This window comes from Protobothrops mucrosquamatus, unplaced genomic scaffold, assembly GCF_001527695.2.
Source record: "Protobothrops mucrosquamatus isolate PMUCROS unplaced genomic scaffold, P.Mucros_1.0 scaffold510, whole genome shotgun sequence".
Lineage (NCBI taxonomy): Eukaryota > Metazoa > Chordata > Lepidosauria > Squamata > Viperidae > Protobothrops > Protobothrops mucrosquamatus.
Window position 1 is genome coordinate 118,398 of NW_015386824.1, and position 18,884 is coordinate 137,281.

The following is an 18,884-nucleotide window of genomic DNA, read 5'->3' on the forward strand; positions in this document are numbered from 1 at the left end:
TGTAGAGGCATAAAATATCACTTTTCCCAAAGTTAAAAACCCCTGAAGCTCCTTTCAAAATGGGCTTTGTCCCCATCTAAGTTGGAAATATAACATTATTCTCCCCAACGTCCCAAGAAATTTGGAGTACCTGTGAGCTGGTAGGAATGGTGTCACTCTGATTTAGGTGCAACAACAAGACTTTTTGGGTGGGGTGGAGGGGTGGGGTGGGGGGTAGAATGGGGGCAGCTTAACTCCATATCTCTAGATTCTGAATTGCTTCATTTTTAAAGAATTCAACTTTTGCACATAGGAAAAATAATGCTACTTGAAGACAGGATTTAAAAACCCATCTTGGCTTGCTTGTATCTAATTTGTTTTCAACCCTTAATGAGAATTGAACAAATGTGAATGCTCAGGTTTGAAAAGACATTTCAACAATCGGGTGACAAGTTCCCTCCCCCCCAAAGGATTTGATGTTCCCACTTCTTCACACAATGTTTGCCTGAAACAGAATCTGGGTATTATTTATAGCGGGCACGTTGACTGTGCCAGGAGAGTGGAAGAAATTGCAAATGGAAAGTGCAAACAGTCAGTATACATCCACCCAAAATGTGAAACCAGATGTTGCTGAACATCCCAGTGGCCCCCACCAGCCTGGCAGGGGATGAATTTCAGCAACAGCTGGGAAGTTTCATGTTTCTTTCTCCTGATATAGACCAGGCCAAGGAGCTGCATATCTGGGGACAAACTGATTATTTGCAGCTGAAAATCCCAGGACACAGGGTATTAATAGTACCAACAGAAGAGAATATGTGTAGCTCAAGGTTGAATTGTGGGGTCCTTGGTGGTCTCTGAGCTTGGTGGTTTTCTTGCAGAGGTTTCATTATCCAAACTAGGTAATGTCATCAGTGCTAGAAAACAGCCGAATTTGTGAAGAGGAGAAGTAGAGAGAAGGAGAGGGAGAAGGAGAAGGAGAAGAAGAGAGGAGGAGGAGGAGGAGGGGAAGGAGGAAGAATAGGGAGAAGGAGTAGAGAGAAGGAGAGGGAGAATAAGAAAGAAGGAGGAGGAGGAAGAGTAGAGAGAAGGCGTAGAGAGGAGAGGGAGAAGGAAAAGGAGAAGAGGAGGATGAGGAAAAGTAGGGAGAAGGAGTAGAGAGAAGGAGAGGAAGAAGAAGAAGAAGAAAGAAGGAGGAGGAGGAGGAGGAGGAGGAGGAAGAAGAGGAGGAGACTGTGAGATCCTTGGTGCTCTCTGAGCTTAATTGTTTCCTTGTAGACATTTCATGGCCCAACTAGCGAACATCTAGCTAGCACTAAGGATTCCACAGAAAGAGAAACCCAGATAAGCATGGGTTAAAACCAGACAAACAATCAAGCAGAAAACAATACCTTAATCAAGAAACTACGAAGAAAAAAACACATTCCCACGAATACTGGCAGGGCAAGACACTTGTATATAAGCAGAGAGACAAGTCCCATTCCCTTGTAGCACTGATGACGTTACCAAGTTGGGTAATGAAACAAAAATCTGCAAAAAAGCAAGCTCAGAGAGTACCAAGCACCCCACAGTATCACTAGCATTGAGGCTGGGGTTCCCTGTTCAAAGAAGTTTGTTTTTTTGGCACTGTTGGAAACGAGCCAATTTGCAACCAATTTGCAAACAAGCTGGTGAATTTTTCGTTGGCTCAACTTCACAAACATTTCAACTCCTAGCACGACTACTACCAGTTGTGACAAAGACAGAGGGGTCAAAGATTGCGCCTCCAGTGTAGCCATCACCAGTGACTGGATTCATCCCATGCACCAAACCACCATTTTGTGGCTTAAAATGTTATCTTAATCCATCTCCTGGGGTCTGTAACCCATGATTTATGGCTTGGTATGTTATATGATCCTACTCATCTGTGGTTTATTCCACAAGCCCCAGTTGAACAAAATGTGGCTTATTTTAGGGGAACAAGGCCAACGATTAAATGTCTAGAGGATGCCAAGGAGTATCTAAGTACAATTGGAAAATCTCACTGAATTTTAGAAAGATAGCAGAGGGCACAGTTCCAGGAGAAGAAACTGGATTCCTATTTGGTGCTCAATTGTGAGTGGAGAGATCAAGAAAATTGGACTATTTTCCTGGCTGAGCAGAGGAGAAAAATGGATGTTAATACATCCAGAGGACACCCCAATCTTTGCACAACCTGGTTCTTTAACAGTTTCCACCCCCCTGATTATTAACTTCCAGAGATGTTCTCCCCATCCCTCTGCAGGGATTTCTTAGGCTATTATTTCTTAGGATGTGTGTCCTCCTAGTTCAGGGGTGTCCAACACTGGCAAGCTTTAAGACCTGTAGACTTCAACTCCCAGAATGCCCCAGCCAAGATGGCTGACTAGGGTATTCTGGGAGTTGAAGTCCACACATCTGGCTGTCCACTCATTCTGGAGCTGAAGTCCACAAGACTTGCCAAGTTGCCAAGGCCGGGGACCCTGTTCTTCTCCAGCTTGGTCCGGCTATCTATAGCTGCCTATCAGCGCCCCAGACGGAGCCAACTCCCTTCCTTTGAGAGGCCACAAGAGGAAGGAAAGTTTAGAGCGATGGTTTCTAAAGAAAGCAGAACCGGAGGCGTCTAGCTGGCTGATCGCACCCTCCCTGGATCGAAATCCACGGTCGCTGAGGTGGAAACACCTTTCACCTACTCCTCACGCAAGACAGCAAATCGTTTCTTGGCAGTGCCCAGCAATCGATGGGAAATCAATGCGCATCAAATGGCTGAAAAAGTTCTCCAAGAGAGCCGTCGGAGAGCACAACCGTGCTTGCCCCCAGCCCTCCGGAGATTGCTGGACTACAGTTCCCAGCATTCCCAGCCCCACAGGGCCACGGTAACAAATGCTAGACCCCAGCAACCTTTCCAGCAACCTGGAAAGAAGGAGAGGAATGAAGAACTCCCCTTTCCCCCCCCCGCCCCCGCTCCAGGTGCTTCTCTCGCCCAACCAGGGGGAAACTTCTGAAAAGTTAGGGAGGGGGTGCGGCTGCCTGCGCCCCCCCCAACCCACTTCTTCCCTCCGCGATTCAGCTGAAGACCGAGCAACAGCTGGAAGCGTGCCGGAAAGGAAGCGCCTCCACGGGTGCCAACTTTTGTGCCTCGCCCAGATGTTCAGCTCCTCCGCCCTCATCTCCGCTCGGCTCTCGGGGGGCTAGTCCCGGCCTGGGCGGCGGGGGGGGGAGGAGGGCTTGCAACCCCCCACGAATGATTTGGCAGGGCACGGGTGGGTCTCCCACGGTGGTTTAAGGCTCCTGCCACACTTTTGAGCCGGCCCCGCTTAGGGCCACGCGCCTCCCACACACACACACACACCCCGGTTTGATGCAGCCCGTTCCCCTCCCTCCCACTCGGGACCCCTGCCCACCCCCGCAAATGCCCTGATGCTCGCGATCCCCAGGCCGGGGAGCAGCTCGGCCAGCCGGGAAAGGCGGAGAGGGGCGCGCGCGGGGCAGGGAGAAGTGGATGGGGGGGTGGTGGGGGAGGCGATGCATGCAGCATGCTGCATGCAGCACGGAGCATGCACCACGCCCCCCCATCGCCCCGGTGCAGCGCAGGCGAAGGGAGCCCCGCCGACCCCCTTCGCCACCACCACCCGCCCCCCCTGCTAGGTCCGGGCCGGACAGAGCAGAGGCACTCACCCGCTCGCGCGAAGTCCCAGCCGCTGGCATCGCTGCGCGCCCAGCGCAGCAGCCGCCCGAGAGGCAGGGCCAGGGCGATTTGCATACGCGTGGCTGGGGGGGGGTGGGGGGAGACGAGGAGGGGACGGGCCATCTCCGTGGACAGGCGTGTCCAGCTTCCCCCCCCCTCCCAGGGCCGCAGGAGAACGGAGGGAGGGTCGGGCGCGCTGCCGGTGCTGCGTCTCGCTTCTGGCCCGGTGCGGGGCTGCGGCTGGGGTAGGGGGGAACTGGCGAGGTCCCCGGGGAGAATGGGGGGGGATCCTAGCATTCCTGGGGGGTGGGGAAGGAAGCCAGGGGCCTGGAGGAGGGGGGCGGGAGTCAGAAAGCCCGGGTGGGGAAGCTGCTGCAGCTTTTCCTGCTGCAACGAGAAGCGGCCACCGGCTTTTCCACCCGCAGGTGGGTGCTGTAATGGAGGGAGACCCTCCCAAATGGGGGCCAGGCGACGGGAGTTGGGGGTCCGATCGCCCCTGCCCCTCTGCACGTGCGCGGTTCCCTCCCGACCTCTCCACGCTTAATCCCTTGGCCTCCATCCTTGCTCCTGGGCGAGAGGCTTTCCTTCTCGTAGGGGCGCGTTCCTCAAGGAAGCCCCCTTGGCGAACACCCTTTGGGTGGGTGGGTGGGTTCGTGCAAAGATCCAGAAGCCGCGAGGGACCGGCGCTTTCCAATAATGCGGAAAGGAAAACGGGATGTACTCACCCGGCTGGCGCAAGCCCCTTAACACGCTGGCTGTGATTCTCCAACAAGTTTGGTTCCTAGGCTCCCCACCACCTCCCAGATTAGAGGGGGAGGGGGAGAGAACTTTCCTGAAGCTATGGAAAACGAACAAAGACCCCCCCACCCCCCACCCCAAGCAGAAGCCTGCAGGAGACCTGCCCTCTCAGGCTGCATCTTGGGGGCATGCCAGGTTGGGCGGCTGCCTGCAAGAACGGGAGCCCAGCAAGGAAAGGTTTAAAGCCGGGGTGTCCAACCTTGGTCGGTCCCTTTAAGACTAATGGACTTCAACTCCCAGAATTCCTCAGCCGGCAACCATAGGTGCCCACGAAGGCCCTGAGAGTTGACTTTAGCTCAAAGGAGATCCCTGCCCATCCCCACCTTGGTCAGAGTGAAGGAGCAGGAGAGTTAAGATTAAAAGCTGGTTATGGAAAGCTCCCTCTGATCCTCTCCAGAGCCAGAGGCACCGATGGCCTGTCTTGTGCATCACAAGGCTGTTTGTTAAACCAGGATCTGTGGAATCAGCCACAACTTGATGAGGCCGCCCACAACTTACAATCCTGAGATTGTCGCAGTGTCCCAGGGTCCTGTGATCCCCTTTTGCGACCTTCTGACGAGCAAAGTTGATGAGGAAGCCGGATTCCTTTAAACAACCCGTTGTTACTAACTTAACAACTTCAGCTAGTCATTTAACCAATGTGGCAAGAAAAGTCGCAAAAAGGAGCAAAACCCGCTTAACAAATTTCTCACTTAACAATGTAAATTTTGGGCACAATTGTGGTGGTAAGTGGAGGACCGTCTGTAGTTTATAACAGGGGTCTGCAACTTTGACAACTTTTAAGACTCGTGGACTTCAGTTGTCAAGGTGGCAGACCCCTGACTGAGAAATGCTCTCAGCATTTGTTTCTAGCTGAAAATCAAGCTAAAAGCAAAGCTGTCCAAGGTGGAAAATGTTTTTCGGTTGACAATATACCCTGTAAAATTTTCCATGTGCCTCAGAGACACCTATTCATCATTTGGCATTGCTACAAGTCTTCAGATCATTATAGAGAAAGCAGGGAAGCTCAGCCAGCTAACTCAGGGCCAGTGTTTTAGGCAACTCAAACACTCTTTCCAGAGAGTACAGGTTTTAAAAGCAGCCACTGCACGTAAGGTACATTTAATTAGAAGACTCTCTTCTGCTTTGCAACACAGCCTCAACCTCCAGCCAGGAAAATTCCTCCATGCCTTGCAATTCTCTCCTAAGGACAACTTTAGCCTAGCAAACAACACATCACATCTTCTTACAAAATGAGGTTTGTTTCATCAGCTTTATTTTCAAGGGAATGAAGGAAAGAAAGCAATAGAAAAGCCCAAATGGATACTTTTTGAGATACAGAATATGCCATAAATAAAAGGTCGCCTTAGTGCAGGATCAGTCAAGTGGAAGAAACAAAACAAAACAAAAACAGACCTGTAAAACAACACAAGGATGAACACACCCGTGCTAAAAGTTAAAAAAAGAAAGAGGAAAAAAATACCAAAGTGACACAGGTTGTATTGTTTTAAAGACTCTTTTACACTTTACACCACAAAACCATATTATAAGCCGGATCCAAACAGCTCAACAGGAAACCCCAAGTGTTAAGACGCCATAACATTTGCTTGCAAGGAACGAGCATGACAACAAACAGGAAGGCCAGCGCTGAACGATCAACAGTTGTGCTCTTCCACACTTACTTTCACTAGACAGGTGACAGGAGATGTGTCCATCAATATGTGTGCGTGCTGTGGAAAGTAGGGGGACCAGCACCTCGAGGGAAGACTGGAATCCATTTGGAGTGCGCTGATTTTGAAAAGGGTGGCACATTCTTCTCCTTTGTGTGCAAAGAACAAAAGTTTGTGCTGAATCGCAGCTGGTGATTCTTTCCGGACTTGGAAAAACCTGGTCTCTGAACACCTGAATAACGAATCCGAACTTGGAGGGCTGGGAACAGAATTGGCAAATCAGAGGAGTGTGTGTTTCAAATGCACAACTCACAGCTGTCAGAGCCCCTTTCCTGACAGAGCAACACAAAAGGGGAGTGCTGGATTAGAGGCTACTCCGTCAGAATTGTTTCAGGAACTGGAATGCACGGCTGTAACTTCTCTTCCTCTGTTTGTGCAATTAAACATCAAAGAAATTACTTTTCTCTCTCTCCAGATGCAAGAATTGAGAAAACTATTTTGCTTTTTTTGCGGTAAACAAAAACACATATTTATAATTCACTCGGCCGTTTGGTCTATACTGAATTCACGGAAGGGGTTCGCTGTTCAACTTCAACACTCAAAACTGGAGAGTCAGAAAAATTGCAGCATTCCCGAATAAGGAAAGAAACTTGGCAGCTCCTGGGGATCTACAGTATCTCAAGTTGTTTTCTCCCTGCACAATCTACCCATCAACTTCAACCAGGTCCAGAAGTCAGCCCTTGGAATAAGAAATTCCAAACTGACCAGACCACGTAAAGCTCAGCAATTTATTTAGATGCAGATTCTTTAAAAATAAAACTAGCTGTTAACTCTCTGAGATATTTCACAAATCTGTTTTTTTTAAATTATCTCTAAAGGATATGAAAAGTTAAGTCAAAACTTTTTAATACGAACGATTTGGAACAAGTAGATCTAGTTGGAGGGTCGCAAGAACGCATCAGCAGGAGGACACCAGGGCAACGGACGGAAAAAGGCTTCAAAACAGGGTGGATGTCCCAAAGATTCTCATTAAAAAGACTTGACTGCATAGCAACACATCCTTCCCTAAGTGATGGGACTCACTCGCCTGAAGGAACCATCACCTTTCTATTTACATTTGAAAATTAATGCTCTTTTTTTGTTTTGTTCAGCACAGTGAAAACCCCAGCACGTCAAGTCAGTGGGAATCTTCTCAGCAGAGGTGCAAAACAGCCTTATTGATCTCTGGGTTTGTCCAGTCATTCCGAATGTCATCCAAGTGGTTGTCAAAATCCACTAGTGTTTCATAGGACCGGCTGTCCAAAAGGGATTCGGAGATCCTTTGGGCTTCTGTCCAATCCTCACAATAATCACTAGTGAGGAAGAGAAGGGAGAAATAAAAGACCACGTTCGAAGGAACAACAGTGCTGAAAAAAGTGACTTATAACCAGTCCTCACATTTACAACGCTTACTGCGTCCCGGGGTCACGTGACTGCCATTGGCAGCTTTGCCAGGGAGCTTTCAACAAACCAAGTGAAGGGGGGGGGGGAAGCCAGAACAACCACGTGATTTGCTTAATGACCATAGCAAAAAGGTTGTAAAATGACCCATTTAATGACTGATGGAAGATCCAGTCTCAATTGTGGTCGTTTTTAACGTCAATCCTTTTGTTTTGTGCTTTTTGAAATAGCCCGGAAGGAAAATACTACGTAAAAGAATTGCAAAAAGCGTTCGTTTTTCAGACAGGAAAGTTTATTTTAAGAATACTCACATGTGTGGGTCTCTGCATCTCCATTTATTTTCATGGTGTTCATACACATGAACTGCTGGTTTTAGGCACTTCATTGTAAATTTAGTGTTATCCACCTGATGCAGAACAGAAAAACAAGGCTTTATTTGTGTTATCCCAATACCTTAAAATGGAATGTGTGAACACTAAAGTATCTAGCTTATTGCTATTCAGGGATCTGTACACGCAACATAAGGTTAATATAGGAATAAGGCACCTTGCTCTCATTTCCAAAACAATTTTCAGGACAGGCTGTCCATTCTCAACAGAAATGACCATCCTCCACCTTATATCGAAACAGCATGAAATAAATAAATAGATTTTAACTGCTTTCAATTGCTTCAACAGGAGTGCTCATTTGAAAGTAAAAAAAACCTTGGTTGAAATCTTGGCTTATCAACTTTAATTTTTCCCCTGATACATATTGTAAGGTCAGAGAGAGTTTACAGTTGCCAGCCCCCTCTGTTGTTAAATAACTCTGGAAGCAAGTTGCTAAAGAAATTGGCCATGAAATAAATATTAAACTAAGAAAAAAAAAAAAGCATGTCCACCATTATGAGGGCTGTATCACTGAAGTTTTCTGCAATCCTGGAGGCGACTTTTTCAGCAAGCAGGTTTGGACTGCAAAGTAAAGAGAGGAGAACTTGATCAGATAGCATGTAACAAGCCATTAAAGGGATGAAGAATCAATTTCAGAAATAATATTAATCTCATCAATAGCAGATATGAATAATTCTCAACCCAAACTAAAAACAGAAATTTCCTGTAATCTCCTCTTACTATTCTTTAGAGCAGGGGTCTCCAAACCTAGCCACTTTTTAAGACTTGTGGACTTCAACTCCTAGAATTCCTCAGCCAGCCATGCTAGCTGGAGAATTCTGGGAGTTAAAGTCCATAGGTTTTATAGTGGACTTATAGTTTAGAGTAGTAAGCCTGTTTCTCCAATTGCTTAACTGCTGTAATGCAAAGCATGGACAACTCGGAAGAAATTGGGAAGGAAATTGCTACAAAAGACGAATTAAGTCAAGGATAAGGAAGATAAATCCAGCTACCCACCTGGCATCCTTCACACGTTCATTTGCTTGGTAGTAGCCAGCTATTACATAGCTGTTCTCTCGGCACCAAGAATCAATCTGAAACGATCATTAAAAAAAATTATAAGCACCCAAAGACAATAAAGGCAGAGACTAAAATAGTGGATGTTTGCAACGGGCAATTTTATTGAAATCGCAACCCGATTACCCATTTTCTTGAGAGTTATTTCACACTGACACTCATCATTGATTGACACCCATCATCAGGACATGCTAAAAGCTGCTGCAACAAAGGAGAAGATGAAATATAACTGGCAATTGGTTTTCACCGGCCAGATATCTGAAAAGGCATGCTCCGTATACAAAGCATGATCTCGTTAAGCTTCTTAGGCAGGACTTGAAGTTTATGGCAAATTCTATTATAACCTTTGTTTTGCTAATGATAATTAGCTACTGCAGTGGACAGAAAGCTCACAGATTTTACAAATGTGTTTTCTAAATTAGCAGCTCTAAGGAAACATATAGTGTACTGAAAGGTGCAACAAATGTGGGATTTTGATGTTCATCTTTTTCCCAAGAATGCCATAGGATGTCAACTTCTGTTTGCTATCTTGCTATCAGGGGAGTGGACAGAGAGACCGAGGATCAAATACCATGTCTGCCATGATAGGCCCATTTATTTTTGCTCACATAGTTTGCCATCTGTAAAATGCCCAGAGATCCAGCACATCAGAGAGTGATTGTAAGGAAAAGTAAAGCAGATACCACGAATGAAATTTCCAGGTGAAAAATACTCTGAGTTGGCTATATCAGGGATCTCCAAACTTGGCCACTTTAAGACTTGTGGTCTTCATCTCCCAGAATTCCCCAGCCAGTTGTGAACCAAGTCTTAAAGTGGCCAAGCTTGGAGACCCCTGAGCTATAGGGACCGTGTTTTTCTTAGCCATCCTCAGTTCTCTGCTGCTGGCCTAGGGATTCTGACTAGGAAATTCAAAAATGAAATAAAAGCAACCCACAGGGGAAGAGAATCCTTCTTTTTCAGTGAGTCACTGATGCTCTCTGCGCTTGATGGCTTTCTTCCACTGTGCACTGATGATATTACTTAGTTGGGTCATGAAACATCTGCAAGAAAACACCAAGATCAGAGAGCACCATGGACACCCTGCTCAATTCAACCTTGAGCTACAAGTATTCTCTTTTATTGGTACCTTCTTCTTCAACCTCTGATCATTTCCATGGAAAATGATCTAAGGGAGGAACGGAGCAACACAAAGAGAAAGAGGCAGATGGCAAAGCAAGAACAAAGGAATCCCTCCCTCCGCTCCCCTCTCTAATTCCTTCAACAATATTGAGGTGGGGTCAGCACAGGCCGAACTTTGGGGGGGGGGAGGAGAAAGTGGTTTATTAATTCCATCCTGAGGGGCCCAAAACGGCTGACAGCTAGGACTGCAAGCTTTAAGGAAGCCCTGGCAGTTAAGATCTGGAGATAAGCCTCAAATAGTATCTTCTTCCTCCCAAAAGGCACTTTAATTATACGGTCAGCCTTTGTATAAAACCCTTATTCTATCATAATGTACTGTATCATCTAATCTGCCATAAAGCTTTATTAAAATACTTAGGAAGAATTAAATGTTAGGAGGCACAATCTGATCTGAATGCATTTATCCAAAGTCAGATTCTGGCCCCGCTTGATAGCTTTGAAGCCACTACATTTGCTTCTCGTAATAAGTTTATCTGATTAAGATAATCTAGTGATTTAGGGAAGCGGGAAAAGCTACCCAGCAATTATGTATATGCCAGCTATTTTTTTAAAAAAGGAAAAGAAAAAACTACCCGTTCTCCATATTTCACCTACTAAATTACTATTGCCCGTTGCATTACAGTCTTATGCTTTGTGGGCTTGGGCCAGATGGGTAGCCAAGCCTGGAAAGACAGCCAGGCCAATCGTACTTTTCCCTTCTCATTATTTCTACTGGCCATTTTCAAATAAAGCTGTCAAATCTAATTACTCAGCAGCAACAAAAAATTTCCCAAAGACAGATTGGTGTCTTGACCTTCTAAGACATAGTGCACTATCTCTAATTAAGTCTTCTCAGTCTGTCCTAAGTCCCCCTCAGCAAGCCACCCTGATTTACTAATTGATTCAGCTCTGTCCATTTCCAATTCGGCTGGAAACAGACAAATTCAATTGCTTGAATTACTCGGTATGCAGACTTCTGACACTGTCCAGGTTCTACAGTGGCTGTAAATGCAAGCCTAATTTTGCAGTGAATTTTCACGTAGACTTTGGCAAAATAACGTCTGAAAGCTTGGTGATAAAACTACAGTGTTGAACAGGAAGGCATTTGCTGGCATTTTTGTCTTCAGTGAGACTTTCAGATACAGGCAGAAAATGTCATTTTCCAAATATTTCTATCTACAGCTAACATACAAAGCCCAGCAGCATCTTGCAAGTCTCCATCTCATAACGTCCAAAGGATTTGGCCAAGATAGCAGGACGTTTCTGCAGGGACTCCCCTCCTAAAATTTCATAAAAGCTGTTTGAACAACTTTATTCTACTGGGTTTTTAAATCCTTGCTGCTTGTCTCCTCTGAGCTTTGTTGTCGGCTCGCACACATTTCATTACCCAACTAGGGAACATCATCAGTGCCACATGTGAGGTTGGCTGTCTGTTTATATACTGTATAATAGCTGGCCCTGACAGTTTTGGTGTGTGTGTGGGTGTGTGTGTGTGATTTCCTCCTTGATGATTCTCTTTCCTTCCTAGATTTTCTATTACCTCTTTTGAATGGTACGTAAATGTGATTTATCTGGGTCTGCTAATGGTTGGGGGTTTTTTTTTGGTTTTTTTTTAAGATGCTCTTCTATTTTTTTTTATTATAAAATTTTTATTAATTTTTGAAATTGAACAGCAAATACCAATATGATGCATTTACATACACAAGCAAAAAAGATAATCCTACTCAATACATTTTCGGAGACGCTCAGCAGTCCCCGCCTTGCCTCCACCCTCATTCACCTTGGTTTGTTTTGAAGACCAGAATTTGTCCCCTCCAGCAGCCATCGCTCAGAGAAGCCGGGATCAACCCCAGACAAACACCCTGGCAAAAAACGATAACTAAGGAACCTTCTGCTACGACCCCATTTCCCTGAAAATAAAACCCAACCGGAAAATAAGCCCCAGTTAAGATTGTCAGCCAGATGCATTTAGTACCATATTTCCCCAAATATAACCCCTAACTGGAAAATAAGCCCTAATCTCTCTTTTGGAGCAAAAATTAATATAAGATCCGGTCTTATTTGGGGGGGGGGGAACACAGTATTCATATGCAGATGTATACAGTGTTTCCCTGAAAATAAGCCCCAGTTAAGATCGTCGGCCAGAGGCATTTAGTACCGTGTTTCCCCAAATATAAACCCTTAACCCAGGGCTCTTCAAACCTGGCCCTTTTATGACTGGTGGACTTCAACTCCCAGAATTCCTCAGCCAGCAAAGCTGGCTGAGGAATTCTGGGAGTTGAAGTCCACCAGTCATAAAAGGGCCAGGTTTGAAGAGCCCTGCCCTAACTGGACAATAAGCCCGAATGCGTCTTTTCGCTCTCCCTCGCTCTCCTCACCAGGCTGAGCGCCACCTCCAGCATGGGCGCCAGGGCCAGGCTGCCGTGGAAGAGCGGGATGCAGTCCACCAGCAGCCCCTGAGCCGGCGACTCCCGCTCCCGTCCGCGCTGGGGCGGCGGCTGCTTCTCGGCCACCAGCAGCCCGTTGACGGCGCAGTGCGGATACTTGGCGCCGTGCAGCACCATCTTGCAGTAGGCCTGCGTGCTCAGCTTCATGGCGGCCGCCGCCGCCGCTTCTTCCTCCTTCTCCTCCTCCTCACGGGGCCTCCTGCCCGGGCCCGCCGTCGAGGGGGCGAAAAGGCCGCAAAAGCGTCGCAAAAGCCACTCGGCCGCCGTACGGGAGAGGCGCGCGCGTGCGCAGACGGGGGAAGGGAAGTGAGGGGGGAAAAGAAGAGGGAGCGCGGTCCGCTCTGGCCCGTCTCTATGGTCTCTATGGAGATAGGAGACTGCAGCTGCGACTATAGAGGGGTGCGTGCTAGAGGGGCAAAGGAGAGAGAGTTGTTTAGGTTAGGCTGGCTGGAGGGTGGAAGGAGGCAAGGAGGCGGGGCAAGTGCAACCCTTAGAGCAGGGCTCTTCAAACTTGGCCCTTTTATGACGTATGGACTTCAACTCCCAGAATTCCTCAGCCGGCGTGGCTGGCTGAGGAATTCTGGGAGTTGAAGTCCACAAGTCATAAAAGGGCCAAGTTTGAAGAGCCCTGTATTAGAGGGACTAACGCGGAACCCTGCTGGGCTGGGAATGATGGGAGTGGCAGCCCAGCAAGCACCGCGCCTGAAGCAAAGACGGGGCGAGCCGCTCTTCACGCTATAGATGGCGCCCGCTCCTTCTTCCTTCGCCTCCCTGAGTCCGCCAATATCCCGTCGTGCCTTGGATCCCCACTTCCGGCCTGCCCTGCCCCGCGTCTCCCGTCTTCTCCTTCCGTCCTCCATCTCCGGCTGTAGAGGACACGGGCCGTCTCGGGTGGGTGGCTGGCAGGCGGCTGAGACGCCCGACTCCCCGCGGGACGGGACGGGGAAGGGGCTGCGGGGACCGGGGGGGGGGGCGACGCGGGAAGGGACGGGGGGAGAGAAGTTTTCCAGGGCGCCCCGCACTACACCTCCCATCGTCCGCAGCCGAGGGCTATCTGTTGGGGCGGGGAGAGGTGGAGGGTGCCCTAAGCTTCCTCGGAGTAAGGTCCGCTTATGCGCGGGGAGGGGGCCCACTTTTTTTGGGGGGGAGGGGAAGCTACACATACAGAAACACGCGGGCTGGCCTGGCAAAGGAGGGGCAACTTTTTATTTATTCATTTAAAATAGGTTAGATAGGTGGGACAATAACACCAATAGCAACAATAAAGTAGGAGGAGGGAGCATTAGATAGGCTTGTTACCTTGAGTATGTATTTAAATAGATGATAGATAAAAAGATAATAGGTGAGAGAGACGATTGGATATATAGTTATATAGATTGATATATAGATTGATAATAGGAAAGAGACAGATAATAGGTAGAGATGATATATAGCTATACAGATTGATAGATATATAAATTGATAGATAATAGGAAGAGATGATAGGAAAGAGACATAATAGCTAGAGATTATATATAGCTATATTGATAGATATATAGATTGATAGATAAGAGATGATAGGAAAGAGACAGATAATAGGGATGATATATAGCTATATTGATAGATATATAGATTGATAGATAGATAAGAGATGATAGGAAAGACAGATAATAGGGATAATATATAGCTATATTGATAGATATATAGATTGATAGATAATAGGAAGAGATAGGAAAGAGACATAGATAATAGGTAGAGATGATATATAGCTATTTAGATTGATAGATATATAGATTGATAGATAATAGGAAGACATGATAGGAAAGAGACATAATAGGTAGAAAGAAATGATAGATAATAGGTAAGAGATGATAGGATGGATTGATGGATAGATAATAGAGATGATAGGAAAGAGACATAATAGGTAGAAATGATAGGAAAGAGACAAATAATAGGTAGAAAGCAATGATAGATAATAGGTAAGAGATGATAGGATGGATTGATGGATAGAGATAATAGGAAAGATAATAGGTAGAAATGATAGATAGATAGATAGATAGATAGATAGATAGATAGATAATAGGTAAGAGATAGGATGGATTAATGGATAGATAATAGGTAGAGTTGATAGGAAAGACTGACATAGATAATAAGTAGAAAGAGAAGACAGATAGATAATAGGTAAGAGAGTGGATAGGATAGACAGAAAAACATAGGATCATGGAGTTTAACCTGTTCCCAGGTGTTGGGATTCTAGACAATAACGTGGGCCATAACTCTACATGGGAATGAGTCTGTCTTTGCCAATCTTGATCTGAGCTCACTGGGGTTGACTTTTTAAATAGCTCTGAAACGGACTGTGGCTGTGAAGAAGTAAATTTTATGAAACTCTTTTGGACATATTTGTGAGTTAGGGTGGTTAGGATTGGTTGCATCTTGAAAATATCCCTGCAAAGCAGATTAGATAGAAATATTCCCTGGAGCGTGTGCTAAACAGAGAATCTTATATTAGGATTGAAACATTTGTTCCCCACCCTCTGTGTTCTTCGTATTGTTGCTTGGAAGATCTTTTATTATTATGGACTTCAGTCTACATTAGCATCATTTCCAAACACAACAGAAGCTCTTCTTGTGATATCTGAAAAAACAAGAAATGGCATTTGGAAGGTCGTTGCAAGTGGTGGATTCCTAGTAATTAGTGCTACATAATGTCCTACCTTTTTTTTTTTTCTTCTGTTTCAGGATGTTGGCTGCTAGGGCATTCAGCCTTATTGGCAGGCGTGTTTTGTCCACTTCTGTTTGTGCAAGAACCCATGGACATGGTAAGCTAGCCATTGAATCATCTTAACTGGTAGCTTGAAAATTGTTCTTGACTAGCCCATTTCAATTTAGGGATGCAGATTCCCTTTCTAACAGTTCTTTAAATTCTCTGTTAAGTTCTCTGTCATCTTCTCATCATATGCTAAATAATAAATAAAAATGTTATAAAATTAAAATGACAGTTTATGTATCTACCTAGAGAACTTCATGTTGACTAGGCAGCTGAGTTGATCTCAGTCTCTTTTGCAAGATCCAGTCTGGGTCAGTTCCCGTGATCAAAGGTTTAGTCCAGGGGACTTCAAACTTGGCCTTTTTATGACTTGTGGACTTCAACTCCCAGAATTCCTCAGCCAGGCACACTGGCTGAGGAATTCTGGGAGTTGAAGTCCACAAGTTATAAAAGGGCCAAGTCTGAAGACCCCTGGTTTAGTCTTTCGAGCTTTCACACTTGTGCTGGAGTCCATCCTCAAGGAACTTCTCTCTACCAACTTGGAAGACTAAACCTCTGTTCAACTTGGAAGACTAAACCTCTGGTCGTGGTGAACCAGCCCAGACTGGATCTTGCAACACTCTCCTGGGACACGTACATTTGCCCTCATCCGCCAGTCTCTCTTATCCTTTGTCTTGTCTATCATAGTGGCCTGACGGATCCAGATCTAATTTTCAAGAATTCTTCATCATGGCTTTTTCTGAAGAAATAATGAAGACTGTTGGGTTTTGGGGGTTTTTTTGGCCATGTCAAATCTTTGCAGAATAAAAACTTTGGTGCTTATTCTTCTGTTTTTATATTTCTGCCTTGCTAATGTCCTTGCCAGGTCAAGTATTAGAATAAGACGTATTTTTTATTTTTGCCAACAGAAGTTACAAAAGCACCACATTATACTCAGCCCGTATATGAGGACTACCCTCTTATTCCTTTGCCGGATATTCCGTTTATACAAGACCTGAGCGCGGAGCAAAAAGCTCTGAAAGAGAAAGAGAAGGGCTCTTGGGCCGCCCTTTCCCCGGATGAGAAGATTGCTCGTGAGTAGTACCTACAGAGGGAGAGATGTTACAAGAGAGGAAATCAAAAGAAATGAACAAAAATGACCTGGCCTATTTAAATGCAGGTAGTCCTCGAATTATGACCGTGTTGGAGTCTGCCAGTTACAGTTTTAAGTCTTGATGGTTGTAAAGCAGGTCATCACGTGACTGGCCCAATTTTATGCCCCCCCTTTTTTCCCCTGCAACAGTGGTTATTTGATTCATTGTCCAGCATGGGGTGCTTTGAACAAAAACGGGGAAAAAAACATTGATTTTCAGCAAGCATGTCAGAAATCGTAGTGATGTGATCTTGGGATGCTGTGAAGGGCCATAAAAGCGGGCCGGTTACCAAGTGCCTGTAGTCACGTGACTATAGGTGCAGGACGGTTGTCAGAATTTGGGAACTGGGTCATAAGTATCTTTGGGGTGGGGGAGGAGGCTCCGTTGTAATTTTGAACGGTCGCAAGCTGAGGACTACTTGCATGTAAATGTGTGCGTTCAGTTGTCAGCATTGGTCCGTTTACATTTTTTTTTTGAATATTTTGTACTTTGACAAAAGGTTTTTTTTTGTCCCTTCCCTCTTTCCTTCCCTCTCTGTCTCGTTCCAGTCTACCACCTCAAATTTGACAAAACATTTGCTGAAATGCTGAAGCCATCGAATAACTGGAAGACTGCGATCGGTTTAGCTGGCTACATGGTTGGCCTTGCGGCTTTCTTTTTCATTTGGGAGGTCCTATACGGTAAGTCATCCCCTTTTAGGGAGGTCTTTAAACACAGGCAGGGGGAAATCGATGGGAGCTGAATATTCAGCTTATACCCACACACACCTTTGTATTGGTGGGAGAACTTTGTCTAGTGAAAAAGGGACAACCAGGCCCTTTTAAAATAGCTTTTCACATTTTGTTTGGCTTTCTAGTTACAAGGATAGGAAGGATGATGGGGCTTAAAAAATTGAAGCCCAACAGAACTCTTATACTGGCCCTCTCCAAGCTTTTCTCTCTTTTTTCTTTTTAAATTAAATGCAAAAGAAACAAGAAGGAAGGAAGGAAGGAGAGGGAGAGATAGGGAAGGGAGGAGGGAAGAAAATGAAATCAGAGAAGGGAAGAGGAAGGGAAGAAGGAAGGAAAGGAAGGAAGGAAAAGCTAAAAGACCTCCAAACATATATTTACATCTACATGAATCTCAATAAATTGAATCCATGATTCATTACAGTCGCCCTTAGCTCATCTGCCTTAATTCTGCAGCCCCCTGAATAGTTGAAGTCATACTTTTGTCTCCAAGCATGTAAAGAGAGCTGGGCTAAGGGGTCTAGGTCAGTATGAAGATTTCGACGGCACATGAATTTGCGAACACAAGCGAGCTGCTGAATTGCCTTAACAGCCTTTTGAGAGCACAAGCTATGCCCTGATGTCCATCACTTGGGAGAGATTAGTTGTTGCTGGCTAACTCCAATTGTCACAAACCATGATCTCCTCCAATTGCAGTCCTGAAACCAGTCCCCCACACTTTATCAGAGGATTGGAAGGCCATGGAGCTCCAGAAGCATCTGGATATGAAACCGGACCCAATTACCGGCCTTTGCTCCAAGTGGGATTATGAGAAGAAAGAATGGAAAAAATAAAAGCCTTCAGGAGCCCCGACCTTCTCTCGGGGGGGTGAAAGTCTGAAACCATTTCTTCATCTCTAGGTTGTTGCCCTGCTTCTGCCTATGATGACATAGAATCCTATCCTTCCTTAAAGCATAACAATTTATGTACCTGGAAATGTTGAACTGTTCTTACAGGTTAATGTGCAGAATTGCTCCTAAACTAAATCCTGTTCGCATTTTGTTTTTGGGTTTTTTTTGCAGGAAGATTAAAAATTACAGTAAACAAAAAAGAGGCATTTGATTCTTTATTTGGTGTGGAATGATCTGTTTAAAATATTTGAAATCACCGATCTGTTGAGTTAACCAATGGTGATTGAGCCAGCGACTGTCAAAGCTTCCCTAATAGGATGGTACATTTTTCATCCGTTGTGTTCTGGCAGCCGACATAAACTAGTGATAAATTATACTACGCATTCAGAATTGGTAGTCATTTATCTGGTGGGCACGTATAATTGAGAATTGCACCCTAGTGAGTTGGGCTGCTGCACAGACAGGATTAGGCAGTTTGCTGTAATTGCAGCAATCTTGTTTAAAAAAAAAATCCGGGCAAAAGCATCCAGCTACATTTTTGGAACAGGCAATAAATAAAAACATGTTTAAGTTTGTAGGATTAGACAGTAATCCTTTGACAGTTGGACTCCTGGCTTTCTGACACTCATTCTGTAACTCTACAGGAAGGGGTTTAAGTTTGGTATCACAAAGAATTTGTATACCCCACTCTTCACTACACGACATTTTGTTTTGTTGGGACAGAGTTGATTAGAAGAGGAATCTTGGAACCGGGGATGGTTTAATAATAATAATAATAATAATAAT

At 45.5% G+C, this 18,884-nt stretch overlaps 2 protein-coding genes across 2 annotated transcripts; one reads left to right on the plus strand and one right to left on the minus strand.

The window, feature by feature from the left end:
• Positions 1–5,730: 5,730 nt before the first annotated feature.
• EMC8 (ER membrane protein complex subunit 8) lies at positions 5,731–12,745 on the minus strand. The gene is made up of 5 exons (XM_015816840.1): positions 12,530–12,745; positions 8,934–9,010; positions 8,429–8,498; positions 7,860–7,954; positions 5,731–7,460 (listed from the first exon to the last, which is right to left on the minus strand). The coding sequence occupies exons 1-5, from the start codon at positions 12,743–12,745 to the stop codon at positions 7,301–7,303; spliced, it is 618 nt and encodes a 205-aa protein (XP_015672326.1). The 3' UTR covers positions 5,731–7,300.
• A 660-nt stretch (positions 12,746–13,405) lies between these two features.
• Positions 13,406–18,298, plus strand: LOC107288246. The gene is made up of 5 exons (XM_015816844.1): positions 13,406–13,489; positions 15,320–15,399; positions 16,256–16,420; positions 17,029–17,160; positions 17,905–18,298. Exons 2-5 carry the CDS (start codon positions 15,321–15,323, stop codon positions 18,039–18,041), a joined length of 513 nt encoding a protein of 170 aa, XP_015672330.1. The 5' UTR covers positions 13,406–13,489; position 15,320; the 3' UTR covers positions 18,042–18,298.
• The last annotated feature ends 586 nt before the right edge of the window (positions 18,299–18,884 follow it).